The 12,634-nt window shown below is 43.1% G+C and overlaps 1 protein-coding gene across 1 annotated transcript in view; it reads right to left on the bottom strand.

Annotated features, from left to right (window-relative positions):
• Nucleotides 1–12,634, bottom strand: part of ccdc88c (coiled-coil domain containing 88C) — an 82,260-nt gene that overhangs the window by 6,031 nt on the left and 63,595 nt on the right. Inside the window, exons 22-28 of the mRNA XM_021574068.2 lie at nucleotides 10,483–10,760; nucleotides 5,490–5,633; nucleotides 4,926–5,112; nucleotides 4,672–4,817; nucleotides 4,473–4,562; nucleotides 3,923–4,200; nucleotides 1,518–1,724 (exon numbers count right to left, since the gene is read on the bottom strand). Coding sequence (XP_021429743.2) covers nucleotides 1,518–1,724; nucleotides 3,923–4,200; nucleotides 4,473–4,562; nucleotides 4,672–4,817; nucleotides 4,926–5,112; nucleotides 5,490–5,633; nucleotides 10,483–10,760 — 1,330 coding nt within the window. The remainder of the gene's footprint in view (nucleotides 1–1,517; nucleotides 1,725–3,922; nucleotides 4,201–4,472; nucleotides 4,563–4,671; nucleotides 4,818–4,925; nucleotides 5,113–5,489; nucleotides 5,634–10,482; nucleotides 10,761–12,634) is intronic.

A 12,634-nucleotide genomic window follows, 5' to 3' on the forward strand; every position in this document is an offset into this window, starting at 1 on the left:
GTTGATGGGACAAAGTTCTGAGATTGGACCACAAGGTTTCAAGGAAAGTAAACAAATGTTCCGACTGTGATTATTGACTAAGGATGGCAGAATTATTCCAAAACACTGATAACCTCTTGGTAGACTTAAGTGACATGTCAATTTTTCAGCACTGCGTGCGCTCTGGGAGATTAGGGATTTAAGTCACCCGTTTGGTGTTATTCTGGAACACTAGATAGGTTTCCATGCAAATATTCTAAAACCTGCATTTAAAAAAATGCATGTTCTCTCACTGGAGGTACGCGTCCATCAAACTGATTTCTTGTGGATAAAATGCTGTGTGTGATAACGCAGTGCACATAAAAATAACTTTGGCGGTGAAGTTCATATGCACCGAATTTAAAGCAGAAGTTCAATGCCGTTTCGACCCTCTCTCCCCCTCTCTACGGCACATGCTGTCTCAAACTCTGAATGAATGCTTGGCTATGAAAAGCCAACTGACATTAACTTCTGGCCTGTTGCAACCTCTACAACCACTGATTATTATTTGACCCTGCTGGTCATCTATGAACGTTTGTACATCTTGAAGAACGATCTGGCCTTAATGGCCATGTACTCTTATAATCTCCACCCCGCACAGCCAGAAGAGGACTGGGCCACCCCTCAGAGCCTAGTTCCTCTAGGTTTCTTCCTAGGTTCCTGCCTTTTTAATGAGTTTTTCCTAGCCACCGTGCTTCTACATCTGCATAGCTCACTCTTTGGGGTATTAGGCTGGGTTTCTGTATAAGCACTTTGTGACAACTGGTGACGTAAAAAGGGCTTTATGAACACATTTGATTGATTGAATGGGGTTCCATCACATTTTAAACTCTACCGATGGCTTTGCCACAAAAACTGTTGCTATAAATTGCAAGCTTGCCCAATCTGGTTTTGGAGCATTCTCTCTAGACAACAGGTCGCTAATAAAATGGACAGGATAGGTTATGAAGAGATATGGATAAGAGCAATATAATGTATTTGATCATTTGCAGCCAAGCGTCGATCATCATGTCACCAGCATTCAAATAATACCCTTGATATTTATTGTAAATTTGCATCAAGCTCATCACCACCCATCAGTTAACCACCATGAAGTTGAACTTATTTAATCTGCCTACAAACGCAACGCTTCTCCACATGGTTGTGGTAGTACAACATAGCATATCATCACGTGACTCCATATCATGGGCATAAAGGACTTTCCACCGCATAATACATTTTACAGACTCAAAAACTTCACACCATGTCAAACAAACAAATTGTCTGTCAACATTTATGAAATTGTACAGACATCGTGTTTCCATCACACCCGTCTTGATTTATTTAACGGAATGACTTTACTTAACTGTGAATGGAAACTTAATTACTGACTTTAAGAAGAGACATAAGCAAACGTGCAGTTTCATAGAAAGAACATACTGCAGATCTACACTACATCATGACATCTTAACATTGAAGATGGCAGCTAGTCAGTAAATGGGCATTGGGGCCTACCGTACCTTTGGGTCTGCGTCCAGGCCTGGAGCTTGAGTTGGGTGTCAGGCCTGAAGTGGAGGTGTGGTTGGCGAGGGTGGAGTGAGCAGCACCCCCTAGCTCCACACCTCTTCTTCTGGCGTAGAGCTCTTCTGTGCCATTGACACTCTCACTGCTACCCCCTGGAATTCGGTACAGCTCCCTGCCTCGGGACACTCCACTGTCGTTTAGTGCTAGGGGAACAATAACAGAGCAGTTAGTATCCATGATGGTACCACATCCGTCCAAACAAACAACCCCATTCTCCACACAGCAGAGGCAGGTGAGCTGGAGGCTGCTGGACAGTGGACAGTTAGGGCAGGTAGACAAGTGCGTGCTAGAGCAGTGAAGCGTAAGTGTAAGCAAAAGCTTTCAAAGGACACAAGTTGACTCCATTTGCACATTTGCTACAGTACACAATGATATACAATAGTCTCAACTAGCATTTCTTCAGTCAGACCACTTTCCAAATGGCAACATACTGTACGCACATCAATGGTTTTTAGATGCATTTTGGACCTACCAATGTTTCTATCTGATCAGTCTTTTTTTTACCAAAGAATAAAAAGCTAAATCCCTTTATAGTAAGTCAGACTGAACCCTGGACTGCTGAGACAATAGAACACTGGCAGTTCTACTATTCTATAGGAAGTGAAGGCTTTGGCAGTTTCCTGTCTGATTCTAACTCTCAAGAAAGGAAGAAAGTGAGAGAGAAAGAGAGTGTGTGGGTAGCCTACAAGACAGTGGTGTCTCAGACAGCAGGGTGTCTGGTAGACTACTGGCTCCGGGAGGGTCTGGTTCTATACCTTAGTGTTATTGCATTCCTTGCTCCCTCTCTCAGTCCAGCATTGGATTGGTCATTTATGCAAACATCACTGTGTTAGTAGTCTCAGACATCAATAGTTCCAATACAACAGCTATTCTGTATTTTTGCAAAGGGATAACGCGAATGGTGTGGAGGGAAACGAGGTGGACAGAGAGTGAGGCTAAAACGCATGGCAGAGAGTGACAGACAGATAAGAGTACAGGATATGGAATAAAGGATAGGATGATGTTAGACTGTGGTGCGCGTTTGACATGGAGAGTCAGAGTGTGATGCTAGCTGGAGGCATTCGTATTATCAGCAACATGACACAGGCTAACACAACACAGCACAGACAGCATGTGCACACATCACTCCCCAATGTCGCATTTTCTTTGCACTGGGATTAAAAGCACAACCCTTTAAACAGCAGTAAATATTGCAGATTGCCCCTGTAACAAGTTCTCCTCTCATCACCCCTCCAGCCATGTGCAACATGAGATTTATACCAGCTGCCAGACTAAGAGACACAGCAGACAGAGTAATTGCCTTCATTGGGCTGGTATCATCGCTCTTCAGTTGCCCACTTTACATGATTAAACATCAGTTGACAGACACACAGATCTCATTTTCACAGAGAGAGGCAAAGCTGCTGGCTGCAGTAAGGGCTGGCTGCAGTAGGGGCGGGCTCTAATCCAAAACAGGGCTACTTACTGCAGGGTCAAGCCAGAGTCCAGAGTGGAGTGTGCAGGGTATGAGGCTAGAGGCCTCAAAAGGTTCAGTTCAGAGTTCAGTTTGTGTGTGTTGGTATGTGTGATAAGTGTATGTTGTGATGGGAGGAACATGTGCATTAAGAGGTCAGTTTTCTGTAAGTAAATTATGACAGAGGGCCAAAAAGTTAAGATGTTGCAGATTTTTTTTTTTAAAGGGGGGGGGGGGGGGGGGGGGGGTGAGTGAACATGAAGATGACAAAGATGGTGGTGGTGGTATTAGAACTGTCCAATGAGGGGCAAGAGAGGCTCGGTGGTACAGGTGGAGATGTCAGAGGAGGACCAGAAGCGAAGTTGTCTAGAGAGAGAATGCCGTGAGAGAGGCATCTTGGGAACCTTCATTTTCTCCTGGCTCTTACTCCTCAGAAAACCAAACCGCTTGGCTGCTGTGACGGGGAGTACCGCTGGCAGGGCTGGGGGTGCTGAATGATAGGGGATTATGTTATACACACAACGACAAAGAAGGGGGAGAAAGAGAGATGAGTGAGTGAAAGAAAGTAGTTAACTACATGCATTATATTAATGAACAGAGTCCAAAATAGTCCAACAGAGAAGATGACGAGTTAAAGTATTAAAATGTTTAGGCATGCAATAGATCCTCAATGAAGTAGTAGATAATGAAGAACATGCAAGATGAGTTTGGAGGGGGAGGAAATGTGAGATTGTGTGTAGCTAGAGCTCCCTCTTGTGGTAAATAGAACTGTATGGCCTTGACACCTTTCCTTATTCAGTTAAGAACAATCCTGGATGAGTAGACGAAAATACACTGCATTTCCCTTTAGTTCCCCAACCCACCCCCCACCCCCCGTGTCAGTCTTACCTCTGCTGGAGTGGGTGGGGGTGAGGGTAGGGGAGTGCCCCTGTCCGTGGTGGTTCTCCTCCTGAGAGTGGTTCCCCACAGAGTCCAGGCTGAGGCGGGACTGGCGGGGGGGTAGAGGAGGGGGAGGCAGGGGGGGAGGTATGTCAGGGAAGTCCAGGGTGGGAGGTTCTGGCAGGGGGATGTCTGGGGCGCTCCGCACCCTCTCCCTCGAGCTGTCCTGTCTGTTCTTGGGCTTGATGAGTTTGGCCAAGGCCTTCGCCCCGGCCCAGTGGTTCTTCCTGACAGACAGGAAATCACAGTTTCACTCAGACATCCATCTATCCTCAGGCCATAGGTCATCTTCACTTGCGTCATATTTCTTTCCTGTCTATGTATGCTCTAGGGCCCACAAAGTAAGCTCTCCACAAGTGGCATAGCTAGGGTCAGGAGGGTTTACAGACCATGTGACCTGACCAGGAACAACTCAGGGACCTAGGGCTTGCTAAATGCATCCATTTGTCATCCTATTCCATTGACTTAGATTAGCAAGTGTTAAAAAAAAAAAACTTACTTTTTAGGGGTTGGATCATAAAACTTGTACTGATCCATGATCTTCTCCTCCAGCTTCTCTTTCTGCCTCCGGAGTGAGTTCAACTTGTCACTGGAAACACAGGATTTGTTCGATTTATTTATGACATTAAACAAATCAAATTCCAGTAGAAAATATCTCCCTCTATATACCCGCACGTGCACACACACACCCTACTCACATGTACTGTTTTTGCTCTTCGTGGTAGAGCTCCTTGCTCTCCATGGTTCTCTCCAGAAGGGTCTGGTTCTGTTGGCTCAACATCTGGATCTGACTCAGCAGGTGGTGGTTCTCCTCCTCCAGGTTCCCCTTCAGACGCGTCAGCAACTGGGACAGAACACACAATAGAGATGAGCTGTTTTATCTTAGACATAGACAGTCCCTTGTGCAGTAGCTCATTGAGGTCCCGGTGTGGTCTTTCAGTCGTCTCTGTACCTCACAGTGGTTGTCCAGCTTGGTCATGGAGATGTCCAGGCCCTGGTGTTGCTCCTTCATTGAGTCGTATCTGGCCTGCCAGCGGTTCACCTCCAGCTGAGCTCCATTCAGACTAGTCTTCAGCTCCTTGGTCTGCACCTGCAGCACATCATACTCCGCACGTAGCTGGGTATGTGTCTGGGTCAACCTTCAGGGGGTGTGGAGAGACCGTATGGAGAGACATGAGTTCCTGGTGCTTTGCAAAACAAATTCATCTTCAAAATACCAATTGTAGGGTCAGCTAGTCAGTGTTGTAGTTAGTTAATTTTGTTAGATTTTTGTTGAGAGGTGAGTTTAGCCATACTTATTTTTTCTGCCAACTTGGCAACAAAAGCCAGTTTAATCTAACTGTAGTGTTAAAAAACATGGCCAAGTGTGTGTAGCTGGAGAAAGATAGTTAGAAACAGCCATTACAGTATGTAACCACCAGAGGGTGCCAGGGTCAGGCTGTTCATGTGGTGCTTTGAAAAGCTGGAGTTGGTTGTTGGTGCTGTATTCAGGTGCTGCTGTGCTGACTGAGCTCACCTGTCCACTTCCCCCCTCAGGCTCTGGTTCTCACCCAGGATCAGGGCGTTTTTGTGGATCTCCTCTCCTAGACTCTCCCTCTCCTTCTGGAGGGTGGACTCCAGCGCCTCCATGGCATCTTTCTGCTTCAGGAGCACCATGTACCTGCACACAGAGACCCAGACAGAAAAACAGTAACAAAGACTGGGTTAAAAGACAATTTCTCCTCAGAGGTCAAAGTATTCCGACCCCTTGGATTTCATTTTTATTGTGGGATTAAAATGGATTTGTCATTTTTTGTCAACAATCTATACGCTATTGTCACAGTGGAAGAACATTTGCATAAATAAAATAGTCATTGCATGAGTATTCAGCTCCCTGAGTCCATACATGTTAGAAACACCTTTGGCAGCAATTCCAGCAGTGAGTCTTCTTGGGTAAGTCTCTAGAGCTTTGCTCACCTGGATTGTGAAATATTTGGCCATTATTCTTTTCAAAATTCTTCAAGAGGTTGGGGATCATGACAGTAATTTCTATAGTATTTCAAGCGAATTTAAGTCAAAAGTGTAACTTGGCCATTTAGGAACATTCACAGTCTTCTTGGTAAGCAACTCAAGTGTTAATGTGGCCATGTATTGTAGGTTATTGTACTGCTGAAAGGTGTCCTCTCCCAGTGTCTGGTGTAAAGCAGGTTTTGCGCCAGGATTTTCCTGTGCTTAGCACTATCCCTTTTCTTTTAATTCTGAAAAACTCCTCAGTATTTGCTTATGTCAAGCACACTCGTACCATGATGCAGCCACCACCATGCTTGAAAATAAGGAGGCAGTTAAATGACAAATACATTTTAATCCCACTTTGTAACAAAATGTGGGGGAAAATCCAAGGGGTCTGAATACTTTTGCAAGACACTGTATGGTGCCTAATTAACTGTCCCCAGGTTTTGTATTGTGTTACATCTAAAAATAGGCCATGGCAATCCCATCCCATATAGATTCCTATTACCACCGAAAGAACAATAACGATACTGGGTCCGACAAGAGCTGGATGGAAAAGTCATGAAGTATTGAGCATCCATGATATATGTGGTGGTGTGTTCAAAGAGCTGCTAAAATCCCATCAGGTTTGTCTTGATTCTTTCATAATTTCCAAAAAATTAAAGAAACTGACTGGAAAAGGGAGGGACTACCTCAGCCTGTCCAATAAGAACCTCTCATTTTAGTTGTGTTGAAAAATATGTTTTAAATGTTTTTCTACGGTGTACCCTAATGAACACAACCCAGGCCTTTGAGGCATATATGGACCATCTGATATTCAGGCTGATTAGGTCCTTGACGGCACAGCAGGCAGACTCTTCTAATCCCTGGGCCTCAACCCGGGCCCCAAGGGACCCTGCTCCATTATTCAAAAAAGTAGATAAGGAGAGATTTTTAGTTAGCCAGCTCAACCACGTCACATCTCACATTACTCCATTTAGACTGATGTGATAGTAAGCTTCCCAATAGGACAATTTTTCCAGTACAGGATAGTGTGTGGGTTCTCATTATGTCTCTGTGTGTGTGTGTGTATGTGATATTAGGGCTGGGCGATATGTCCAAAATATTATCACAGTATTTTAAGTATAAATTCAAGTATAGAAGTAAAAATACTTTAAAATTACTTATATTACACAAACCAGATGGCACCATTTAAAAAAATATATATTAACGGATAGCCAGGGTCACACTCCAGCACAATTTACAAACAAAGCATTTATGTTTCGTGAGTCCTCCAGATCAGAGGCAATAGATAACCAGAGATGTTCTCTTGGCAAGTGCGTGAATTGGACCATTTTCCTGTCCTGCTAAGCATTCAAAATGTAACGAGTACTTTTAGGTGTCAGGGAAAATGTATGGAGTAAAGAGTACAGTATTTTCTTTAGGAATGTAGTGAAGCAAAAGTTTTCAAAAAGAAAAAAAATAGTAAAGTACAGATACCAAAAAACAACTTAAGTAGTAACCAAAAGTATTTTTACTTAAGTACTTTACACCACTGCTCAATTGAGAATTTCCACACTGCCACAGAGCTGCACACTGCTGCACACTACCACGTAGGGATGCAGATATGGGCAAATAATCTAGGATTTATTTTTAACCAAATGTTGCAATTGCGGTTTGACTTGCGACTTAGAGCAAAACTGTTGGAATCATGGGAATAGAATGACTATTATAATTCAATAGTTAGAATAGAACAGTGTTTGAGATGACAACGAATTAAAATGTCAGGAAAGAGTTATTGTGACAAGGTAGGAACTAAAGTGTTGATACGTGTTTCCTAGGGGACCCTATAAGCTTTGGCTACATTGCATGTTCTCTCGTAGCTACTTCATGTAGTTAACATATTTTTGCTTGGCATATTTCTCTTTGATTTAGAAGATAATGTTGCACAAACAACTTGCTGATTTAGGTCTACACCATCACTGGTATTAGCTAGTTACGTTCTCTTACTCAGTACATTTATTAGCTAGCTATTAACATTAGCGGCTAACGATTAGCATCAAGAATCAGGGCAACTTGCTAAGAAAAGACAAACTAATAGTGTCATTATAGAACGCTGGCGGGTTTATATTAAGAACGCTGGTGGGTTTATATTAAGAACGCTGGTGGGTTTATATTAAGAAGAAAAGTGAAAACAGCATCGGTGTCATCAACATTGTTGCATGTGCTGCATTGACCATGCAGACTGAACGCAAGTGTCTCGTGGTTGAGGAACATCAAATGAGCTCCTTGAGTGACAGGGGGCGTGGCTAGGTCTGTGTGAAAAGTGGCACGGAGAGAGAGAGTGGACAGATGAGTCAAGTAGCAAAGTAAAAATTAACATTACAGATGGCATATCACATTTAACAAACCAAACATTAAAATACTGGTATAGAAGTAAAAACCAAAACGGTCCCTGCATCAATACCTGTATGTCATAAAATAAGGTATACCGCTCAGCCCTATGAGATATACGTACATAATATAACCAAGTCCAAATATAACCACAGCAAAAAAACAAAGAACACTGTCGCAATAGTTAGAGGAGTGATGTCGCCCTCCGGCCCTCCCCTCAGGAGTGGCCTGCCTGAAGCAGTACAGGTTATACGGTTCCACTGTAAAACAATAAAAGCAGCAGACTAGAAGAGTTCCACTGACATCCAAAAACCCTATCTGAACACCAACTGAATGAAATTAGTCTCCCAGCTTTATTGAACAGTCACAATTCTGGCCTGATGTTAACTTCTGTTGTCCTGTCCCTCCCTAGCCCTAGTGATAGGCTACCTGTCTCCACCCAACCCGACCGTTGCGGTGTCAGCAGTTTCTCCCAGCTCCAGCCAGGGTGTGAGTGAAATCACACCCAGTCTGTTACTGCTGTACTGTTCCAGCCGTGGCATGGAGTGGTCAGGAGAGAGGCAGGAAGGGTACGCAACACATCCCCTAGGTCACTTCCTTAGGGCGGTCTCTCAATGTCCCAGTGCCAAGCCAGTCTGGCAGGACATACTTTCACAAGCCTATGGCTGTTTAGATGTGGCTTATCAAATGAGAAAGTATGTTATTGGAAAATTAACTTCAGAGAAATATATTAACACAGTTCTCTTGATGACATGTAACCAATTGATACAGACTCACACCGATGTCAATACACATGACATGAACATGAACAACCATGTAATATGACCACTCTGTGATAATATACATTTATTTTAAACAAATCTGACCTTTTTCTATTACACCTTCTCAGTGTAACATCTTGGTGAGTGTATTTGTGACCATGGTAGTTGACCGCTTGGTGTGTATGACCCATTGTGGACTCTTCCATGTGTGTTCAATCACTTGGTGTGTGTGTGTGTGTGTGTGTGTGTGTGTGTGTGAGAGAGAGAGAGGTGTGAACCTGTGGATTATGACATGTATGTGTGACCATAGTCACTTTATTTATCCCGCGCCCTTTGATGATTTCTGAACATTGATAAAAAGGTCCGTAAAAAAATCCCAGCCAAAATGACAAGTACTATGGTGGTTGTCTATAGTGTGATTTCTAGCACCATGTTGTTGTTTTTTTTCTTCCTATGAATTTGGCTCTAGCGTTTAAGCCACAAAATATTATGACCCCATTCCTGAAAGTTAAGACCAAGGAACAAGTACATGCCTCCTGTTTCCCTCTCTGATACTCACAAGGACTCATTGTGTGTGACAAAAAAACACACCTAATGACTGAGGGAAATTAATTCAAAGCATATCTCCTTCAGACTGGAATTTGGCATTAGCTGATCGTCATTTATTGAGATGCCTAGTTCAGACGATTTAAAAAAATACCTCATTTCTTTTAAAGATGCAATATGTAAATTTTTGGGCAACCCAACCAAATTCACATAGAAATAGCCTTTTATTTTATTGTTGCTCTTATTTTTTAAACCTTTTGTTGACTTAGTAAATATTTTCTCAACTCTTATTTTTCTTAAAACAGCATTGTTGGTTAAGGGCTTGTAAGTAAGCATGTTGTATTCGGCACCTGTTGTATTCAGCACGTGACAAATAAAATGTGATTTGATTGGATTACAATGACTACACTATACTTGCTTGTTTTGTCAAACTGAAATTAGGCAAACTATTCTAATTTTAGCAACCAGGAAATGGTGGTGTGATTTTAATAGCGTTGAGCCTTTTCAACAATGCTAAAAAATTTTGGTTGCACCTTGACTCACGCAAGTTGAGTGCACTCCACTTCTTTCATTTACTTTAAGCAACATTCCATTTTAAGAAAAGTGATTTATTGGAGGTTGTGCTGGAGTGTGAGTCAGTTCTTCTGAAGAATAATGTTGAAAATATCCAGCACCCCTGCAATGAACCTTTTTTTTTATTTGATTTTTTTTTTTTTTTTTTTTTTTTTACATAGACCTGCCTTAGGGTATTACCACCTGCCTTAGGGTATTACCACTTGGTGTGTGTGTGCCAGGTGGTTTGTGTAACCCCTGTGCGTGTGCCCCATGTGTGTGACCCACTTGTTCTCCAGTGTGCGGTGCTCTTGCTCCAGAGCTCTCTGGTTGCCCTTCAGGGTGGCGTGTTGGGCGATGAGCTGCTCGTACTCCGCTGCCTGTCTCTCATGCACACTCAGCAGGCGCTCGTGATCCTGCAGCACGCTCTCCCTACCCACCCGCGCCTCCTCCCGCTGCCGCTGCCACGCCTCTGACTCACTCTCCAGCGCCCCCACCTGGCCCTGCAGCACAGCATTCTGGGCCATGAGAGATGCACTCTGGGAGTTGAGGGTGGAGTTCTCCACCTAAAAGAGGGAGACATTTCTTTCATTTTACAACATCTATATGTTGGCAACAACTGACACAGCTAGTCTAACTAGGAATTAGGGCTGACCCCATTTTGTCGATTGGTCTATTGTTTGGTCGATAGGCTGTTGGTCGACAGAGATTTTTTGTTGTTGAGAGGTCACAAATACACATATTTTTTCCATGGCACATGTGTAGGGCTGACAGACAAAAAAAAAAAAAAGAGTTGTCTGTTCTTTCAACCAATCAATTAGTAGACATTTTTAAATGTGTATTTTTCCATATATTGACACATCCTATGTGTTTTAATCAAATCAACTATATTAGCTTGTCTGATGCTTTAAGCACACAGTCTGATGAAATAATTAGGACACAGAAATGACTAGAGGGAGTCCGACCAGCAATTGATTTGATTGTGCCGGGGCCGACTCAGACTTGCTGCTCTGTTAATAACAAAAAAAGACAGCGAGGGACTGACTAGCACCCGTTGTCTGTCTCTCCTCCCGGCTGCATCGTCTACCACAGAACATCAAAGTGTTTATCGAGCGGTCTGTGTTGCTGAAGCTGCAACATAATTACAGCCATTTCTGACTGAAAAGATCTGTTACCGGAATCCATCATTTGTTTAGGAAAAACCTCCTATTCCCTCAACCCTTGCTCTCTTTACGTGACACATGTATGCACCGCATGCACATGAGCAAAGACCTGTTCGCACAGGACAAGTATTACTGGAGAACGTTGGTTATGTAATGTAATTATAACTCCAGAATGCCCGTTATTCCAGAGGACGATTTGGATGGGATAATTTTTTCCCCGAACTGCCCCCTGTAATTTTATTTTATATACATTTACACAGTTATGAAGGTCAATCGCAGACATTTCTCTCAAAACACAGGGATGTCGATTTCGCACAGGACTAGAATTATCAGAGGACCTTGGAGTTTGCCAAAAAACAGTATGTTATTCTGGCTGGAATTGTTACTCTCCTGCAATGTAAAAATGACTGACAGGCCAGGACTAATATTACAGATGTGGTGTTTTGTGCTCATGCACATAATTACATTTCCCCGACCTCCCCAGTAAAACTAATACTGTCCGAATAGGGCCTGACCTATAGACAGGGTCGGTCTTCGCCTTTCTGCCGGCACAGGTGAGACCAAAAATGACACCGGTCTATTTATTGTTTAAGGTTTCAAGGCTTGCTTAATTTTATATATATTTTTAAAACTAAAATGCTTGATTGCATTTCAAATCATGAATGCTGTGTGATGACATGAACAATTGATTGATACAGTAGCCTAAAAAAAGTATTGAAATATAGGCCAAAGTAAAACAGATGTGCTTTTATGCCTGAATTCTAAAATGGTGGTTATACCAGGCTGCTATACTAAGCCTACTAATGATAATGACATTACTTATGATCATAATAATAACACCAATAAGAAGGAGATCAAGAAAAAGGAGCATTATCCTGACCCCTCCTGTCTCTGCCTCCAGTATTTATGCTGCAGTAGTTTGTGTGTCGGGGGGCTAGGGTCAGTCGGTTATATCTGGAGTACTTCTCCGGTCTTATCCGGTGTCCTGTGTGAATTTAAGTATGCTCTCTCTAATTCTCTTGGAGGACCTGGCATGATGACTCCTTGCTGTCCCCAGTCCACCTGGCCTTGCTGCTACTCCAGTTTCAACTGTTCTGCCTGCGGCTATGGAACCCTGACCTGTTCACCGGACGTGCTACCTGTCCCTGACCTGCTGTTTTCAACTCTCTAGAGACAGCAGGAGCAGTAGAGATACTCTTTATGATCGGCCATGAAAAGCCAACTGACATTTACTCCTGAGGTGCTGACTTGTTGCACCCTCGACAACTACTGTGATT

Source organism: Oncorhynchus mykiss, chromosome 19 (assembly GCF_013265735.2).
Source record: "Oncorhynchus mykiss isolate Arlee chromosome 19, USDA_OmykA_1.1, whole genome shotgun sequence".
Taxonomy (NCBI): Eukaryota; Metazoa; Chordata; class Actinopteri; order Salmoniformes; family Salmonidae; genus Oncorhynchus; species Oncorhynchus mykiss.